This window comes from Dermochelys coriacea, chromosome 1 (genome assembly GCF_009764565.3).
Source record: "Dermochelys coriacea isolate rDerCor1 chromosome 1, rDerCor1.pri.v4, whole genome shotgun sequence".
Classification (NCBI taxonomy): domain Eukaryota; kingdom Metazoa; phylum Chordata; order Testudines; family Dermochelyidae; genus Dermochelys; species Dermochelys coriacea.
In genome coordinates this window covers 142889184-142910460 of record NC_050068.2, presented here as the reverse complement: position 1 = coordinate 142910460, position 21277 = coordinate 142889184, and the positions used below count along the sequence as shown (strand labels likewise).

The following is a 21277-nucleotide window of genomic DNA, read 5'->3' as shown; positions in this document are numbered from 1 at the left end:
TTCCCTGCCATCACCACTACCTATTCATGTTACAGAGCGATTTGGTTAGGTGGAAGTGTGGAAATGTGAAGTCTAAATTGCATTTTTATTGAAAATGTGAAAAAGTTCATTTTTTCATTGTCTTCTGAGAAATTGGCTGAAGTACTTTAATAGCAAATAGAATTACATATAAATTTGCAAGTATGTGTGTGGGAGGAATGAAAAAATTATTTGGAAAAATACTTGCATCTGGAATTTTTACATCACTTTGTTATAATTAAACTACCAGTATATTATTGCTGTTTGCTTTAGACTGAGGATATCAGAAATATAAATGAAATTTTTAGCAATTTCACTTTATTTGAATTGTCTCTGAATCTACCCATTAGTCCACTCCATGTTTATTGCTATTTATAAGTTAGTGGTACAGAGAATTTTTTTTGTAGGTCTTGTGCTAAAAAAATAGGGCTCTGCATACTTATTCAAATCTGTTGCTGTGTGGCAAGATATGTATTTAATGGGGTAGAAGATGCATAGCTTTTATTTTTTTCTTTCCACTCTCTCAATACAAACTGTGAGAGACTAGAGGGGCTTTGAGGCTTCTTTACATTGTGTTAAGATGGAGAAGTCTCCTTCAATATCTTTTTTCCCACATTTCTTAAAAATCTGGTTACAGACCTGACAAGTGAGTTTAATAATATCTGACGCGCAGAAGGCAAAGTATTTTGGGATAGGTAAATGAAGATTTACTAAAAATAATCCTTCATCTGTCTTTGTTAAATGGTCTACTTTTTTTTTTTAAAGCGGCACTCGCAATATTAAACTCTTTGAAACATTAGGTAATAATAGTGTGTTTGGCAGCTTGCATAACGTTATTGAGTCTTAGGCTAGAAGTGGAAATGAACCCTCTCATTTTCACAGGATGGCAGATGTTTGAAAGACCCGAAGATGTCAGTGGAATTTTAGCAGTTACTCTTTGAAGACAGGGTTATTTTTTATGTATTGTGGGGATGTTTTCTACTTCACCTTCACCCATCCTGCTCTTCAAATAGAGTAAATTCAGAATTTTAAAGGGGGTACTTTATTTCCAAGTGCTTTCAGTTACTTGACTATTTAACGATCACGGATGGATGGGTGAAAATCCTGAATGTAATAACTATACTGAAATGTAAGGAGCACGTTTCCCTCTTCTTTTCTCTGAATCTCTTTGGGCAAATCAGCAAATGCTCCTTTGAACGTGGTGCATTTTTTGTCCCTCCTCTTTTTGTCAATCTCTTCCTGTGCATTTTCACCCTTCTTTTTTAGTTGACTTCCAGCTTTCTTTAGAGCATCATGAAGAAGTCTTTCGAGGCACCCTGTTGTTACCCATTTCTTTCCTTCTCTAACTCCAGAGACCCTACATCTAGATACCTATGTATTAAACCAAGGAGGGTGAGCCTTATGCAGCCGTAGAGCCTATTAACACTGTTCCTTTGGCCAGAGGGTGTTTTGAGAAAGCCCCTTCCTCAGTGATTCTTTGTTTTCTCTTGTACTTTGTCTACACATTTCAGAGTAGCAGCCGTGTTAGTCTGTATTCACAAAAAGAAAAGGAGTACTTGTGGCACCTTAGAGACTAACAAATTTATTAGAGCATAAGCTTTCGTGAGCTACAGCTCACTTCATCGGATGCATTTGGTGGAAAAAACACTGTTTTTTTTCTGTCTGTTTTTTCCACCAAATGCATCCGATGAAGTGAGCTGTAGCTCACGAAAGCTTATGCTCTAATAAATTTGTTAGTCTCTAAGGTGCCACAAGTACTTCTTTTCTTTTTGTCTACAGAGTAAGGGATTAGGTCAGGGATGGGCAAACTTTTTGGCCCGAGGGCCACATCGGAGAATAGAAATTGTATGGCTGGCCATGAATGCTCACATAATTGGGGTTGAGAGGTGGGAAGGGGTAAGGGCTCCGGTTGGGGGTGCGGGCTCTAAGGTGGGGCTGGGGATGAGAGGTTGGGGATGCAGGAGGGTGCTCCGTGCTGGGATCAAGGGGTTTGGAGAGTGGGAGGGGGATCAGGATTGAGGCAAAGGGTTGGGGTGTGGTGAAAGGCTCAGGGTGCAAGCTCCAAGTAGCTCCCAACCCATGCTAGAGCACCAGAGCGGGGCCATGCAGCTACTTCCAGAAGCTGTGCGGTGCAGCCCCCAACCCTGCGCCCTGGAGTGAAGCCATGCCACGGCGCCTCGGCCGGAGTGGGGCCAAGCCGCATGGTACGGCTCCCCTGGCTGAAGCAGGGCAAGCCCTAGACCCCGCTCCCCAGCGGGAGCTCATGGGCCGGCTTAAAACGGCTCGGCTCGTGTCGTAGTTTGCCTGCCCCTGGATTAGGTTGTTACCAGACAAATATGTGCTGCCATTGACCATACAGTGGAACTTTCCTTAGTTTTGCTGGGCAAATTCTTTCCCCTCATTCTTTCTTTCACTTTCTCATGCATTCCTCATCTGTGTGAGTTTCAGCTCCTTCTGGCTCTGTATTTTAGAGGATGTGAGGGTAGGAGTTGGGGAGAGGACTTCTGTTTCTGTTTTGTGTTCCTTTCCTTTTGAGGTGTTGGTGGGGGTGAGGAGCTTGGGACATAGTTCTTTCTCCCCCCTTCCCATGCCCGATAGGGTCTTTCTCAGCTGCTTGTCATAGTAGTTGTCCTTAGTAGGAGCAGCAGAGGAGGGAAAATAACATGACTTCAGTTGTTTTCATTTTGCTGGTGGGGACGTGCTATACGCAAGAGCAACAGAGGCAGAGGTATGATGTCTCATGGTTATAGATGTTGGGGTGACAATAGACTGTTTATCTTCTCTCTGTCTATTGACTTTGGGGGGATTATACCTCTTCCTCCACTGCCCTGAATGTAACCTGTCCCCATCATGAACAGTGGAAGGAAACTTACTGGGATAATTGTCATTTTCACTCTGCTGCTGCTACTCCTGTGGATGGAAATTTTAGTAGGGTTCAGGGATTAACCCATATTTCATGTAGGGAACACTTCTGTGATCAGTACAGCTGTGCCTGAAGATTGCCAGCAGGATCCAACAATGTGGGAATAGCACTAATGTTTTTGGACAGGGCTGTAAATGCCCACTCATCATTTGAACTTGAGGTAGGCAAATGGGTGGCTGCGTTTTTTCCATTCTGTGCTTCAGTTAAGGAATGGGGATGATGAGCTGCATACAGAATCCCCTCTTAATTTTCAAGACGTAAGGCTTAGAGTGGTGATAACATTATGACTAGAGCCCTATCAGATTTACAGTCCATTTGGTAAATTTCACAAAGAAAGGATTTAAAAAATCCTTAATTTCCTGGTGGTGTAACTGGGGGTGTGTGTGTCCCGACTCAAAAGAGGGTATCGGGGATGAGGGCAGGGCTGTTGCAAGGCTAACATAGGGGCGTTGCAGTATTGTTACTCTTACTTCTGCGCTGATCTCAGAGCTGGGTAGCCAGAACGTGGCGGCTGCTGGCTGGATGCCCAGCTGTGAAGGCAGCATTGCCAGAAGCAGCAGCAGAGAAGGAAGAGTGGGAATGCTACAACCCCCTACAATAGTCAGATTTCATGGGGAAGACCAGATTTCATAGTCCATGATGCGTTTTCGTGGCCATGAATTTGGTAGGGCCCTAATTATGACCACTGGTCTTAAACTTATACGCTTGGCATACCAGGTGTAAGCTATCTATGTCTTCATAATATTTAAATATAATCAGTTTGGTAATTTTAAAGTTTTATAGAAATAATTTTCAAAAATTAGTGATTTCTTAAATTTATCACCACTGTAACTTAAAATATGTTTCAGTTTTAAATAATTTGTGCCAACAACCGATTTAGTTTTTAAATTAAATACAAAAACTAATGTAATGTAATGAGTGTTGCAGGAAATTCAGAGTTTAGGGCAATTTTATTAAATTAATATAAAAACATTCACACATCAAAGTTAATGGCTTGTCTTAAACTGGAAAAAGCCAGAAATGTCAGTGTTAAGGCTGAAACTCTTGCCCATTTAAGTAAATCCTAGATATTGAATAAGGTTGGTTTTGGGGGTTTTTTTGTTTTGTTTTTTCCCCTGACGGGTGTCTTCCCAAATCCCTATAAGGTGGTGTCCCATAATACTCTTATTTTTCAAAATTTCCTACTCCCATGTATATTTTGCCATTAAATATTTAGCACATATGAAATGCCTTCCATCTGAGAAGCATCAAGTGCTTAATATGTGGTTGAGCCTTAGCAACCCCACAACACAGTAGGGAAGTATTTGCTGAGTTCTAATCTCAACTGTGCTTCTGATGGCCTTAATATTTTGCACTTCACCAGACTTGTTATCTAGTTAGGCCTCACAAATAGCACTATGAAGTAGGTAAAAAATAATTATCTCCATTTTACAGTGGGGGGAAGAAAGAGACTAAATCACTTGATCAAAGTGCAAAATGCTTTGTTTCCATGAACACCTTAATAGAGAGAATTGAAATACTTTTACCTTCTACTATAATAAACTTTTAAAAATTATTGCTTTGTAAAGGCCTTTTGAGTCTTATTTTTTTAAGATGAAGAAGTTTCTCTTCCTTTCAGATGCCTTTAATATCAAGTGTTTTTGTGCTTTCCAGTGATATGTCCTTTTGGGAATCATTGTGGAAAGAAACATGCAATGTGACTAGCTTTTGGAGGCATTACATAATTATCTTCCCAAAGAGTGATGTAAAATCAATAGAATATGTGTAGTATTATCTCATTTGCACATTAATCTGCTTTTAGCACCAGAAATTTGAAATAAATGTGTCATCTTACACTTTAATATCTAGACACTTTTTACCTGCGTTTTTGTTTTTACAGCCTTAAATCAATTTAAGTGATTGAAAAATGGATGTTTTCTGCATAGGGTGGACCACCTAAGCATTTTTATTGTAGATAATTTATTTTCATTGACCTTTAACACATTGATATTAATGTTAAGGTTCATCTGGTCTGGAAAAGCTTGTATTATGTAAACTCTTAGAAATAACACTTTCTGCTTTGATTCCTTTTTTTCAGGTGATTCATGGCAGGGGACGTGGAAGGGTTTAGCTCCTCCATCCATGATACCAGTGTCTCTGCTGGGTTCAGAGCACTGTATGAGGAGGGATTGCTTCTTGACGTCACTCTTGTCATTGAAGACCACCAGTTTCAGGCCCATAAAGCATTGCTTGCTACCCAGAGTGATTACTTCAGGATTATGTTCACAGCTGACATGAGGGAGCGAGATCAAGATAAAATCCATTTGAAAGGTCTGACTGCCACAGGGTTCAGCCACGTCCTCCAATTCATGTACTACGGAAACATTGAACTGAGCATGAACACTGTTCATGAGATTCTGCAGGCTGCCATGTATGTTCAGCTCATAGAGGTGGTGAAGTTCTGCTGCTCTTTTCTTTTAGCAAAAATCTGCTTAGAAAACTGTGCAGAAATTATGAGACTCTTAGATGATTTTGGTGTAAACATCGATGGAGTCAGGGAAAAGTTGGACTCCTTTCTGCTAGAGAACTTTGTGCCACTCATGTCCAGACCTGACTTCTTGTCCTATCTGAGCTTTGAAAAGCTTATGTCTTATTTGGATAATGATCATCTGAGCAGGTTTCCAGAGATAGAGCTGTACGAGGCTGTTCAGGCTTGGCTGCGGCATGATAGAAGACGCTGGAGACATACCGACACCATCATTCAGAACATCAGGTTTTGTTTGATGACACCATCCAGTGTTTTTGAGAAGGTTGGTGCATTTGAAAGCAATAGGCAGGATTCATCATTTAGCTAGGGCAGCATGACGTTAAATAGGTAAGATTCCCAAACCTGTTAGGAGGGGGGGGGAAAGACAGAGCATTGACTTTTTTTTTTTTTTTCCTGGCAAATAACGCATTTAGAGGATCTAATATCTGAAACTTATTTGTTCAAAAAGTCTTCTACTTTTAGAAAATAGCATGTTTTATAACTGGAGAACTGGTAGGTTTACCATGTTAGTTTGTAAATGATTTCTTATAAAGAGGACATTTTAAGTAAGTTCATCCATATGAAGTTTAGTTTATTTCAGTCATTCTTATTGCTGTCCACATCTTGCTGCTTGATTTTTTTTTTTTTTTTTTTTTTTAAACTCTTGAGGGGCCCAAAGTGGATAGGGCCTATATTATTGTAACTGGGCATCAGCATAATCAAAGTCAGTTCTGACTGACTTTTAGTTTTAGATATTGTGTACATGTTTTTTAAAAATCTACTTTTTAATTGAGGTCACTAGATACTTTGGTGATGGGTGCTATAAATGAAGGTTATAAAAAGACAACTGTATACCTATTACTCAACATTTGGTTTATGTTAAAATGGTAAGGTGAAATTTTCAGAAGTCCCTAAGTCTCATTGAAAGGCAATGGTATTTAGACTCCAAAGTCACTAAAGCACTTATTATGGGAGAATAACTTTGAGATTGTATGCAAGTGTCAGATCCTCATCTCTTGTATGTCAGCATAACTCCACAGACTTCAATGGAGCTGGAGAGATTGACAGTAGATCTGGACCAGCATAACTTTTTTTAAAAATTCATTTCCTGAGAGAATTTTTAAAAAGTCATTGCTTTTATTGGTCAGAAAAAATACTTAGAGCTCTCCTATTTCAGCAATTAACTGATATTCTTGCGCTCTTATTCTCCTCTTGGTTACACAAGTGTAATTTCAATGAAGTGAGTAGAATTTGATCTATGGAATGATATCTGTTCCTGCTGTCACTTTGCTCTGTTGATTTCTATTTCACTATAAACACAGTTATGCATGCTCAGGAAATAAAATTTTGAGCACATTAGCAGCCAGGAGCAAGTTTCTCCAAATTCAGTCACCACTTATCAGCTGAAAGGGTCCGGTATAGAATAAACGCTGTTCTTATCCTCAGACTTTAATTTCAAAATACCTATCATTCTACTTGATAATAGTTTAAAATATTTTTTTAAATCTATACTTTTTACTCAATTAAAGTCAATATTCTTTTGTATTGTTGTGTGAAAATGTATAGTACAGAATGGGTCTTCATTAATATTTAAACTTTTGTCTGCACAAAGTGTGTACAGTTCTGAAAACAAACTTTGAAATAACAACTTGGTGTTCCTTTCCATATTGAATTTGTTCAATTTACAAATAAAATGTAGTGTTTTTTTTAACCTGCAATTGAAAACTAACACTTGCAGTGGGTTTTTTGTCTTGTGCATCAGCACCTGCAGTAAATATTCAGAAATTGGGAGTAAAAGTCCTTTATCCTGCAAAGATTTACACACACGCTTAATTTTGCACGCTATGTGTAGTCCCATTGACATTTGCTAACAATTTTGTTGTTTGTCTGTAATTTACTTATAGTTCCTTGGATCCCAAAGTACTTCACTGATCAAATCAGATATATATAGCCTCAAAGATCAGAAGAGGATCCGTTAATTGCCAAATTAATAGTGTAAAAAACATTTCAAGCTTCTGAAAGAGCAAGTATTTATCAATAATAGAAAATTCCCCCCCAAAAAATCTCAGTGTAGCAAGAGACACAAGTTAGTAAAAGCATGGGTATGCAAAACAAGAATCCTTTAATCAAGCTGATGTGAGGGTTTTTTTGTTCTTCACCGTGACATGAATTTTGTATGGTCCATCATAACTTTGAGTTTTGTTGTTTTTGTCAAATTCTTCTTGGATGAATATATTTAAATGTGAGGTTTTTTGGTATGTAATTTGCTTTTACTTCAACTTTTGTCTTGGTATCTGGTAAATACATTATTTATCCAGTAAACCTGTTCTGAGTTAGATTATCTCACTTAAGTAGTTCCAAAACTTCAGTGGGAGTACATGAGTGAACAGAGATTTGCAGGATTTGGCCCTTTCTATGTAAAAATGTATATTTGAGTACTAATGTCTAAATTTATCAGATTTTTTTTTAAGTATAAGAGGCAGCTAATTATATTAGAAATGTTTGCTACATTTTCATTTTGTTCTGAACGGATTGTAATAATTGTATAGTTTACATGATTTACATTATGTGCCTATACTAACCTGTAGGCATATACAGAATAAATATAACTTAAATACAGTTTTTTAAAAATAACTTAAATGTTTCTATTAGATTAAAGAGACAAGGTAGGTGAGGTAATACCTTTGATTGGACCAAGTGACAAGTTTTTGATCTTTCTTACCCAGAGCTCTTCATGAAGTCTGGGAAACGTAGAGTGTAGCAACTAAATACAAGGTGGAACAGATTGTTTAGCATAAGGATTTAACTCATTATAAATAACCATTCAAGGAGAAGTGGGCAGTTAACACCTCTGCAATTGTAGCCCAAAGGAGGGTTAGTGGGTTATAGATTGTTGTAAGGAGCCATAAATCCAGTGTCCTTTATTAAGTCCATGATTTTTAAGCTGTCCATCTACACTGCACAGCTTTTAGCAACAGCTGCAGCCATGCTGCTAAAAGGCACGCAGTGTAGCCTCTGTTTGGCAGTGAAGCCTCTGTTTGTCGGCAGGAGAGAGCTCTCCTGCTGACAAAAAAAACTTCCACCCCCAACGAGCAGCAGCGTTAGCATTGTTGTCAGGACAGGGCTCCTGCTGACAAAGCGCTGTTCACACCTGCACTTGTCCTCAGCAAAACTTTTATCTTTTGGGGGAGGGTATGTGTGTGGTTTTTTTTTAACACCTCTGAACAACAAAAGTTTTGTCTTTCACTTGCCAGTGTAGATAAAGCCTTAGGACTTGTCTACACTGCCACTTTAGACTGCTGAATCCTTCTCCTTCAGAGGTGTGAATAAAATGCCCCCGAGCGCTGCAAGTTTCAGCACTGTAAAGTGGCAGTGTAGACAGTGCACCCAGTGTTGGTTACTACTCCCCTCATGGGGGTGGTTTTTTTACTCCCAGCGCTGGTGCCGCGACTACACAGCCACGCGGCTGCACTTTAACATTGCTAGTGAAGACATACGCTTTGTGTCTAAGGGCTGGTCTACATTAGAATAACTACAGCGGTGCAGCTGTAGCACTGCTAGTGCAGATGCTCTCTGCCGATGGGAGACAGCTCTCACATTGATATAATTGCTCGGTCTCCCCAAGAGGTGATAGGCATATCCACGGGAGAGCTTCTCCCACCAACTTAGCATTGTCCACACTGGCGTTTAGGTCAGTGTAAGTTAGGTCTCTCGGGGGCCGGGGTGGCATTTCCACAACCCTGAACAACTTCAGTTATACCAAAGTAAGCGCTAGTGTGTACGAACCCTAACAAAGTTATGAATTTAAGTTCTCAGGCTCTTCTTTTGAAGGTGTTTGTGCAGGTTTTCTTTGAAGATGAGAACTGAGGGGACAGATATGGAGTGAATGTTTTGTGAAAAGTGCTCACCCACGGTGATAGGGTGTGGGGTTTTTTTTGTCTTTTATTTTTCTGTGTGAGTTCTTTCAAGAATGTAATAGTTGTCTGGTTATTATTGGGGCATTTAGTGCACTCAATAAGGTATACCACAGATTGATAAGTATGTGTAAGACTCATGGTTCTTGAAAGATATGTTATGGGAGGTATTGATCTTCATAGCAGTGTAGATATGTGTTCATGTTTTACATCTATTATGGAAGGGTCTGGTGCCGTTTTGAGTTGGTGTGTCCTGGTATGTGGGGAGCTTGCTCCTGATGATGAGCTTGGCAAGGTTGGGTGGGGGGATTGTTCGAAGGCCAGAAAAGTGGGTTCAGGAAAGATTTCCTTCAGGATGTCCAATAAAACATATTACCTCACCTACCTTGTCTCTCTAATATCCTGGGATAAACGTTGCTACAACAATACTGTAAAATCACATTAGATTAAGGCATTTCCACCCCACTAATACTGAAGACTAAGTGTCCAATTCTACAAGTTGCTGAACAGTCTGGTCTTGATATTACAAAGCACTTATATGCAAGCTTAACTTTAATTACGAGTTGTCCCATTGATTACCAACTGATAAGGTTTGCAGTGTGCTCTATGGGTATGTCTACAAACCAAAGAAAAACCTGCAGCTGGTTAATGCCAGCTGACTTGGGCTTGCGGGGCTCAGGTTGTAGGGTTGTGTCATTACTGTGTAGACTTCTGGGCTCAGGCTGGAGCCCAAGCTCTCAGATCCTGCAAAGTGGGAGGGTCCCGAAGCTCAGGCGTCAGCCCAAGCCTGAAAGTCTACACAGCAATGAAACGGTCTTGAATTGGCTGGCACAGGCCAGCCGCGGGTGTCTCGCTGTTGTGTAGACAGAGAATCATAGAAGATTAGAGTTGGAAGAGACCTCAGGAGGTCATCTACTCCAACCCTCCTGCTCAAAGCAGGACTAACCCCAACTAAAGCATCCCAGCCAGGGCTTTGTCAAGCCTTACATACCCTGTAAAAAGTAAAAAGAAAAGGAGTACTTGTAGCACCTTAGAGACTAACAAATTTATTTGAGCATAGCTGTAGCTCACGAAAGCTTATAACCTGTAAGTCAGCAGAATGGATCTTTGTCAGACCCAGGGAAAGTAAATGCTAGATTTGAGGGCTCACCTCTGAAATTGCTCTTCCCCCAATCAAACTGTTTTAGGGACGCATGTTTGAGTATCATGTGGCCCTCAGAGAGCACCTTACGCTTGTGTCCACGAGTTTACACGTCTTCAAATTCATGTATAGATGTAACTGCTGGTGGTGGTTGTGGTCTATAAAGACTTTCATGGTATGTGTTCTGCATACTGTAGATATGACCTCTTTATATTTTTATCTTGTCAGTTGACAAACCAAAACACCTGCCATAGTGAAATACAAGGAAAGAGGTCATCTCCAAGGCATTCATGACTGCATAATAAAGGGCTTTATAGTTTTTCATGGAAACCAACTCCATGAATTACATCTAGAAACTAATATAATTTCCAGAATACAACCTTAACATGTTCTTTTCACTGTTAGGTAAGCAAGCCACTGTATTCTCCATCAGCTGGAGTTTTAGTTGTCCGTAGCACCAACTAGATCACAGTGAATAAATAATCCAGCATGCAAGTGACAAAGGTACAGCTAATTATGGCAAGGTTGATATCTGTAAAATAAATAAATAAATAGGTTGAAATCTTTTGTGTAAAGAAACATGTAAATTTACATTGCTTTATTAATGGCTTAGGACCAGGGTGGATTTGATGTAAATCATGATTTAAATCACTAGTCAGGAAGACTCGATTTAATCATGGTTTTCTACATAAAAGTGCATTCTTGTTGGTTGTTATAACCTTAATACATATTCTTCACAATTCAGAGAGAGATGTAGGTTTCATTTTTAGAAGGTACACACTATTTTTAAACAGTGATTTATTTTGAAAACTTTTCAGATTAGTTTTACAGCTATATCCGAGAATGAATGATTGTTTGTTTGATTATTTCATTTACCAAAGGTAATTGAAGCAGATATTTATGAAGTCACTGGGAGGTGAACTATCTCCAATTCAACAGGTTAATCATTAATATTTGGAGGATTTTCTTGCCATGCTGTATTAGGAGGAGAACATCACCAGACAGACATTTAAATTGTTTTATTTAATTAAAACAACAATGTTGAGTATTCTGGATTTTTTTCTTCAACAGCAAACATATAATAATTTAACCAAAAAGCTTATGTCCCTCCCTTCTCACACTTATCTCTAGACTTCTTCTCCTTGTCCAGATCTATTCCGCCCCCAACAATCTTCTATTCATTGAAGTTTTTGAAACTTTGCACTTTTAGAGAGAGGTAAGGGATTGACGCTGTGTACACAAATTTGCAGAGTGACAGTAGAGTTAACGTCTTTCATTTCTCACCTCTATATAACTATTTATTTATTTAAAAACATTTTTGCTGTTAACAAGCATGTTACCTCTGGTGACACACATCCACAGTTTGAGACCTGTAAAACTAAGCATCTCTGATGGTATCTTCTAGACTGAGCACTGAGTCCCATTGGTTAGATTATTTAGGTTTAATCTTTCTGCACAGAAACCTGTGGAACCCCATAAAATTGGGTCCCTAATCCATGAACTATTGGAACTCATTTAAAAAACTTTTTTTAACAATTACATCAATATATTGTCTCTTACTATACAATTTATAATCCCTATTTCATGATGAGATATCTTTGATCTATAATGTATCTGAATTAAAACTATCTTTAGATAGGTTTCTTTTCTTCAAAGGCATTTAATCAGAAAAATCTGATTTTTTTTTATTTAAAAAAAAGGCCACTGTGCTATCAGAACATCCAGAAAGCACCAAAGGATCTAATGAAACACCCCTCGAAATAAAAAGAAAGGAAACTCTTTTATATGGAGGGGGCAAACACAGCTTGCACCGTTTCCTCTTGAAGCTTTGACCAACCAACATAATCTCATACATGGAGCTCCTTATTATACATTACACAACAGTAAAGTTGTCTGAAATTAATCTTTTGTCACTATATGCATTTCTAGAGTTCTTGTCTCTCTAGTATGTAAATATAATTATGTAAGTCAATTATGTAAGTTTCAGTTAGGCTACTTGGTAAAGTGGCCCCACCAGCCCTACTTATTCTTCTTATGTCATCAGTATTTCTAGAATAACAGATCTCTAATAATGGATTTGGGTTTTTTCTTTTAAGTTTTCTAATGCTTTTGGAGAACTCTGGCTTGACAGTCTTTTGTTTTCCCATTCTAACCTGCCAATGTGGCTAGACCCTATCCTGGAGGAGTCGCATTTTAGTATGAGAAAGGTAGTTCTGCACCTGTTAAACCATTAACCTCTATGCTAACAAGAAGGCAAATAGTACAAACAATGGTGATTATTTTTTGGTGTGCACCTATAGGAGTGAAATGAATCCACCCATCATCTCATTACACACAGATGACCAAACAGTCGTTAGATGGCGGCAACTTTAGCTCACCACTCACTTGGGATGGACATGAAACAGGCAATCTGGAAGTACAAACTTATGCATCACATTACTGATTTCTCATAGATAAAGCGGAGATATCATTCAGTTAGTGCGTTTCTAAGATTATAATTGATAAAACAAACTAGTTGCAGGAAACTTAGTTGAAAATGAGAAATGTTCTTGGAATAAGCAGGATGTCATTCAGCTCAGTATAGATGTTGTTTTGACTGTGTATTATGTGCAAATATTAATATCCAATATTTATACATAAAGCAGATGAATATCCTTAGAATGGATTTTTAAAAAGCTTAATAGTCAGGTTCACTGTTAGGAATATTACAACTATGAATGAAAATATTCTTCTGTTGTAGGAACTAGTGTATGAGTAACATATACACTGTTTCAAAGGATTATGTCAATTAGATATTGAAATTTCATGGCAAGAAAAATTGGGAATTATTTGGTGGTAGAACCCTAAATGGGATGAATATGGGAGCTATAACGTCAAAGCAACTGTGTCAATTCTCATGCATATCTGCTCTCCAACATCTTCTATTTAAGTCTCAGTCCCATGTTCCTAGCGGAACACTAATCATTTAACCCAGTCTACGCTTCAGGAGAACCTCTCCCAATCCAATGTATTTTGATGGAACTAAAATATGTCCCTGTTTTTCTCCCCAAATGTCCCAGTTTGTAGTTTGTGGTGTCAGATATGCTATCTTATCTATTTGTATAACTAGAGATTTACCATGGTTTAGAAAATAACCTAATGAAATCTTCCTTTCTTTACAAAGATACTTGGCCAGCATTGCAAATGTAAATATTAACAGTAATTCCAGGGCCTTTAGCATTCCTGTGAACTAGATGCTTCAATTTAAGTGTTGTTTTTTTAGCAAGTTGCCTATTTTAAAATATTTTTTTCCAAAAGAGCACTTTAGTAAAAACTCACTTAATTTTAATAGTCTCTTTTTTTTTTTGCTTCTGTGCCTTTCTTCAGCTCTCCTGTCCCTGTCATCTTGGGCATTCAGGGCAGAGTGACTTGGACAGCCACAGAAAATAGGGGCACGAGAGAACTAAAGATATGAGAGTGGAGTATTGGAGGAAAGAGAAACAAGCAACAAAGAAGGGAACAATGACTAAGGCCATGTCTACACTACCAGTTTTTGTTGACAAAAGTGTTGTTGACACCCAAAAGGTGACATAATAAAAATCGGAATTTCATGTTCACACTTGCTCCCTCTGTTGGCAGATCACGTACACATTGGGGGCATCTTTGTCAACAGTGTGAGCATTGCACTGTGGGTACCGATCCCACATCCAGCTTGACACCTTCTGTTGCTAGGTGTTGTGGGAAGGCGGAGTGGGTCGTGGCACAGCTTAGGATCTGGCTAAATGTCCTGTGATGCATTGATATATGTCCCAGCACTCCATGGGCTTCCTGCTTTCTTTCGTGGCATTTCTGCAGCAGCCATTCTCTGCTGTGCACCCCTGCATCTTTGTGAGAAGGAAGGGATCCTGAACTGCTCTTCTATGCTCTGTTAACTGTCATGAAGACATCGCGGATCGCAGTGCAGTTAATCGTCAAGTTCCTAACTGAAGAAGACTTGCAGGCACCCGACATTCTGAGTGACATGGATAGGAGCAACTTTAGATTGCTTTTGCATTACAGAGCAATTGCATAGGGTAGACTGTCACTTTTGGGCTCGGGTAACAAGCACGGAATGGAAGGATCATATCATCATGCAGGTGTGGGATGAAGAGCAGTGGCTGCAGAACTTTTGAATGTGGAAAGCCACCTTCCTGAACTGTGTGTGGAGCTTGCCCCAGACCTGCGGTGCAAGGACACCAGAATGAGAGCTTTCAGAGTATTAGTCTGTATTCGCAAAAAGAAAAGGAGTACTTGTGGCACCTTAGAGACTAACAAATTTATTTGAGCATAAGCTTTCATGAGCTACAGCTCACTTAATTGGATGAGTCCTCTCAGTAGAGAAGTGTGTGGCAATCACTGTGTGGAAGCTGGCGACTCCAGACTGCTACCCGTCGGTCGCCAATCAATTTGGAGTGGGGAAGTCAAACGTTGGGGCTGCATTAATGCAAGGGTGCAAGGTAATAAATGGCATCCTGTTACGAAGGACTGTGACTGTGGGAAATACGCATGAAATAGTGGACGGCTTTGCAGAAATGGGGTTCTCTAACTGTGGAGTGGCGATAGATGGCGCATACTTTCCAATTTTGGCACCAGACCACCTTGTAACGGAGTACATCAATAGGAAGGGGTGCTTCTCCATAGTGTTGCAGGCGATTGTGGATCAGTGAGGACATTTCACTGACATCAATGCGGGGTGGTTTGAAAAGGTGCATGACGCATGCATCTTTAGGAACACTGGCCTGTATAGAAAGCTGCAAGCGAGGACTTTCTTTCCAAAACAGAAGATTACTGGAGGGGATGTTTAAAAATGCCCATAGTGATCCTGGGAGACCGGATGTACCCCTTACAGCAGTGGCTCATGGAACCTTACACTGGACGCCTGGAGAGAAGTAAGGAGCGGTTCAACAACAGACTGAGTAGGTGCTGGATGACAGTTGAATGTGCCTTTGGCAGATTAAAGGCACGTTGGCGATGCCTTTATGGCAGACTAGACCTTAATGAGGATAATATTCCAATGGTCATAGCTGCATGCTGTACATTGCATACTCTCTGTGAAGCTAAGGTGAAAGGTTTGCTCAGGGGTGCAGTGCTGGGGCAGACCCTTAGCTGCTGATTTTGAGCAGCCAGATACTAGGGCTTTCAGAGGAGCCCGGGGCGGGAGAGTGGCAATTTGAATGCGGGAGGCTTTGAGGCAGCACTTTGACAATGAGTACCAGTAATGTATATCTCTGTCACTGGTGTTAGATTTCCTAGGATGCAATGATGTCATTTTGGGTCTTGTGTTCCTGTAAGACAATGATTACAATGCCTGTGCAAGTCCTAGTAGTGCCTGCAATCTCAATTTTTAGATAAAAATAAAGATGATTCACCATTAAAAAGCTTTGCTTTTATTAAACAAGAAACAGCACACACAAACACATAGATGCCTGCTGGGAAAGAAGGAGCCAGGGAAGGACAGACTTTCACAACTGTGTGTAGGTCCGGCTATTGTGAAAGTTGTCCGAGGGGGTGGAGTGAAGGGGAAACGAGAAGTCCTGGAAAGTGGAAAGGAATGTGCGTGCAGAGTTTGTGGGGGAGCATGGAAAAGTGTGCTGAAGGGGAGGGCGAGCACAGATCTGCTCAGTCTGCAGCAATATTAAGGACTGCAGCATCTGCGTTTGCTCTTCCATTACTTTAATCGTCCCCTCAGTTGCGTCCTTAACTAAAGTTTGGTTCTCTTTTCTGTCCTGCTGTTTGGCTTCCCAGCATTCCTTATGTTCCCTTTTTTCTGCATTGGAGCAGTGCACTACCTCCCGGAACATGTTTTTTTTTTTTTGCTGCATCTTGAGCAATTTCTTTTCTGGCGGAGGCGCTCGGCAGGTGTGCATGGAGTGTTCCTGAAGGCCACATCTGGTGAAGCACAGGTGACAATCCACAGAAGCGGGATTGTTAAATTCACGCGTAGCATTGTAACATTTCAGTTAAATACACCTTTTGCAACATTGCAGTCGCTTTCTCGCTGACCCTAGCCAGGCACACATCTCCATGAACAGCCAAAGCATGATGATTGTTGGGGGAGGGAGGGAAGGGAAGGGGCGGGGCGTTCCACATAGGGAAAAGAGCACACATTCTCTGCAAGGATTGTGGTGCAGCCTTCTGTGGAAAAAAATCTAAAATTTTTCTGCACTTTTCCACAGGCGGGAGTCATTCTAGCAGACATCTTACTGCTAGGGGTAAGCAGGGAAACGAGGGTACATCTACTCCATAGTTGTGGCTTCTGTCCTGCTCCCTATGCTGCTCTCCTATGTGCTGCTTTGGTTCCTGCACAAGTGATTGCCGGTGTGGGAAAGTTTCCTACAATGGGGGAAGGAACAAAGCTGTTCTGCCACAGAACCTTCAGTAGAGGATTACCAAGTACCTCCAGGATACTTTCCTGGAGATCTCTCTAGAGGATTCCCCGGAGATTTCTGCATGCATCAACACCCTGTTTTTCTGTACTGATTAGCTACACAGGGAAATATCCACCTCACAGAAACACAGCCAGCCTCCCACATTTCTATACCCTGAACCAACTCCTGCGCTACACAAGCTACAGCCACTTACTAGGCGTTTCATCTCCTGCTTCTTGCTCCCTGGAGAGCGACTGCTGAGACTAGCTAGACACCTCTGGAGTGAAGAACAGTTCCTGGCTGCCTGCCCCACCGGGCAACACCGCCAGGAGCTGCACATTCTCATCTAATTCCACCTCTTCATCAATAACTTTGTCCACCGGGTTAGGTCCTCTTTCCGCTGCTTCCGTTCCCTCCGAAGTATCCACGGGGCTCTTAGTGATGGAGGTGGGGTCACCACTGAGGATAGCGTCCAGCTCCTTATAGAATGTGCAGGTCTTAGGTGAAGCACCGGAGTGACGGTTTGCCTCCCTCGCCTTATGGTACGCCTGCCTTAGCTTCTTCATCTTCACTCTGCACTGCAGTGTGTCCCAACCACTGCCCTTTTCACACAAGCCTTGAGAAATGTGTCCGTAGGTATCCCAATTCCTACCGCTCAAGTGCAGCTGAGACTGCAGTTTCCTTTCCCCGTATACTGATCAGATCCAACAGCTCCGCAATGGTCCAAGCGGGAGAGCGTTTGGTGTGATAACCCGCCATGGGAAGATGCGATGTGACCTCTCCATGCCGAGCCAACAGGAAATGGAATTTCAAAAATTCCCGGGGCTTCTAAGGGGGAGGGATGGATGGTTGTTTACCTGGCTGCAGGGCAGTGGAGTTCAAACCGCTGACCAGAGCGGTCACGATGGGTATCGTGGGACAGCACCTGGAGGCCAGTTAAAGCAATTACATTGTGTGGTGTTTACACTGACACTTTATCAAGTAAAATGTAGGGATGGATGTATTTAGTCACCAAAACTGAGTATCTTTCCAGACAAAAGTCTCATCGCAGTGTGTACGCATGCACAGTTTGGTCGACAAAAGGCAGTTTTTGGCGACAAAACTTGGTAGTGTGCACAAGGCCTAAGAATGAGGGAAGGCGATAAGATTACTGAGGAGAATGGGGAAGAGACAAAAATGAAATGGTGATGCCACTCTGTCTTTAAAAGGGGAAGAGGAATCCTTTTTAAAATAAGAGTGGGGAGGCAGCAGCATTCAATGGGAACTGGATTTGGATTCAGGAGACCAGGGATCTACTTCTGACTCTGCTGCTAACATCCTGTTTGACTGTGGGAAAGTCACTTCACCTCATTGTGCCTTAGTTTCTATTCTCCTCCTGTCTCACTTATTTAGACTGTAAGCTTTTCAAGGCAGAGACTTTTTACTGTGTCTTTCTACAGGAACTAGCACAATGGGGCCTTGATCTCTGTTGGGGTATCTAGGTGTGGCTGTACTATAAATAATTAATAGTGATAAAAATTATTCTCAGGGAGAAGAGAAACCAAAGGCTGGAAAGCTAAAATAAACATAAAGGAGGAAGAAAAAAAGTGGCAAGACAGATGAAACAAAGATTGGGGTTCGAGAGAAAATTAAAGAAAAATTGAGAGGGTGGAAAATCACAACTTTTGGCTTACTTATTGTTATGAATTATATATGTTGCTTATTTGGAAGATGTCCAGAACTCCATAAGTTTTAAGGAAAGGAATGGGGAGGAGGTGGTATTATAATGTGCATCTGCCTCAAGCTGGGACACTTGGCAACAATGATGATAGTGCTTAAGAGTGACAAAATGCTGTAATGCTTTTCTGTTCAAAACCCTGTACGAACGTTGACTAATCCTCATAGGACTCCTGTGAAGATGGTAAGCATTCCCATTTTGCAAATGGGGAAAGTGAGGTGAAGTGACTTGCCCAAAACCCCTTAGATTGACAGTTGTGGTTGCAAGAGAATATTGACAGGTTTCAGAGTAGCAGCCGTGTTAGTTGTATTCGCAAAAAGAAAAGCAGTACTTGTGGCTTTTTTTGTGAGCTGTAGCTCACGAAAGCTTATGCTCAAATAAGAGAGAATATTGGACACTATTTTTAGAGACTTTGCTTTTCTTTTTTTAACTGAATTTAAACTTAAATACGTATATTAACAGTTCCCATATTATTGTGACATCAAAGTTAATAAGTGCAACTAGAGTTAGGATCTAGAACTAAAATTTTTCACAGTTACTGGGTTATTTGGATCTGGAGTTTTGATTCAGATTCATCAGTAGTAAAATCTGAGAGTTCATTGCAAGTGTAAGGAAAATTAATTTTCCAGAAACTTGACCCAATCTTCAAGTCCTTATTTATTTTAAGTATCTCGGTGTAGTATTTGTGTTCCTGATGTCCCAGGAGGAGTTTGCATCAAACCATTTGTACATTCAAAATCAACAAATTGTGCTATAGATTTTATATGCAAAATATCTAACTTGCATTCAGATGGAGTTTTTTGATTCGATCTCTTATGTTGTCGGATAGAATCGCAAAAAACCTCATGTACCGTCCAGTTTGATACCCTTCATTACATCAGTTCTTTTGGCAAGAGAATAATTCCACACGTTGACAGCGTTGTGCTGCGCTTTCAGTAAAAGATAGTAAGGCACATGGATGTCATATAGTTAAAGCACAGGACCTGGAATCAGGAAATCTGGATTCATTCCTGACTTTGTCACAGACTTGCTGTGTGACCTTGGAAAAATCATCATTAAGGGTATTATATCTACACTGCAATGTAAGCCCAGGGTTAGTGGGACTCGAGTCAGCTGACCCGTTTAGAGAACCCTGGGCTTGAGCATCTACATTGTAACTTAACCCTAGGTTAAGACTTTTCTAAACCATGCTCAAACATACGGTGCTGGTATCTGCACTGCAGTGTGGACACCCCAAGTCAAGGTAACCATATCCAGAGTCCCTAGGCCCCCTTCACTGCCCCGCCTCCACCGCCCCTTCCCTCCTGGAAATGAGGCTGCTGTAGCCCTAGCCTATGCTGTACTATGGGAAAACTTTATCTACCCTGTAGTGCCAGGAGGCAGCTTGCTTTGCAAAAGTCTTTATTTTTTCACTCTCCATTGCAAACCTAGGAGGTTGTCTGATAGTGTGCTTGCAGATCAGTGATCAAAAGAGAATGCGTTAACGCTGATCTGAGCTGCTGCCATTGGCAAAGTTGGGACGAGGGAGGGTGGCTTCGGTATTTAATTGAGTGGGTTGCGGATTGCTGGGATAGAGAGGAACTAAGAGTTGTCCCATGGAATTTTGGGATACTTCTAGCTGACTCCCAGAATCTGAGTCAAGCAGGGCTGCATCTACGCTACAAAGCAAAGGGCTTGAATTCTGGTTAACTTGAGCTTGGACCCTCCAGGCCTGCAGGGTCCTGGGATCCTGGGTCTGAGACCTGGGTTAGCGCAATTGTGGTGCAGGGGATGTTAGGCTTGAGTCGTGGTTTACGTGCAGGCTTATGTTGCAGTGTAGACATAGCCTAAATTATCTCTGCCTCTGTTTCCATATGTGTAAAATGATGATAATACTTGTCAGAGTAGTGGTAGGATAAATTCATTAATACTTGTACATCACTTACCTTTTTTAATTATATACAAAAATATTTTAAAAATATGGTAAAACCATCTTGTTGGTTATGTATACCTGTAATTTGTTTCCCTTTAGGAGAGAGGCTAGATGAAGGTTTTTCCAAGTATGTCCTATTTTTTCATCTTGCTCTATAATGTAAATATGACAAACTTAATAACCTTTGTCTGATTTTATGTTTGTCAGTCTTTGCTTGATTTGCTTTGCTGCTGCCTTTAATCCATATGTGTTGATTCTGCAGGGTCTTCCTTTTCCTGTTTTATTTCTGATACTCATTTTTTCCCAAATATTCCTTTGTCTTGACGTATTGATCAAAAGTAGTACTGTAATGATCTAAATCTACACTGAAATTTAGGGGAGGGAGGTATCTTGTGTGGAAGCTAGTGTCAACACAAACCATTTTACATCATCAATCCAAACTGTTCTCATAATCCTGCCTTTTGTTGAGATGAATGGGAGGAAGGTATATTTTCTGTAACAGTCATCACTATATACAAACTGTTAAACAAGATGCTGCTTTTACAATATCCTTTGAATATTTTTATTCTGTTGCTTAAAGGGAAATAATGAGGGTCAGAGAGGAAATAAGAAGAAAACCTAGTATTCCCAGGTGTGCTGTTTCTTCTGATCTTTTATCAGTATGCAAGTATCCAAACGCTGGATAATCTGATAGCACTATATTTTTAAATACAATAATAATACCTGCTGTTGGTATTAATTTATTTTTACCTTTCTTCAA

At 40.5% G+C, this 21277-nt stretch overlaps 1 protein-coding gene across 7 annotated transcripts in view; it reads left to right on the top strand.

The window, feature by feature from the left end:
* KLHL15 (kelch like family member 15) overlaps positions 1-21277 on the top strand; it is a 39390-nt gene that overhangs the window by 5988 nt on the left and 12125 nt on the right. For 6 of the 7 annotated variants that reach the window (XM_043504839.1, XM_043504845.1, XM_038408354.2 and 3 more), the window contains exon 2: positions 5019-5730. In XM_043504839.1, the coding sequence (XP_043360774.1) occupies positions 5026-5730 (705 nt within the window). In that variant the 5' untranslated portion in view covers positions 5019-5025. Of the gene's footprint in view, positions 1-2041; positions 3102-5018; positions 5731-21277 lie in introns of those variants that run through there. The other variant, XM_043504840.1, reaches the window with a different exon arrangement.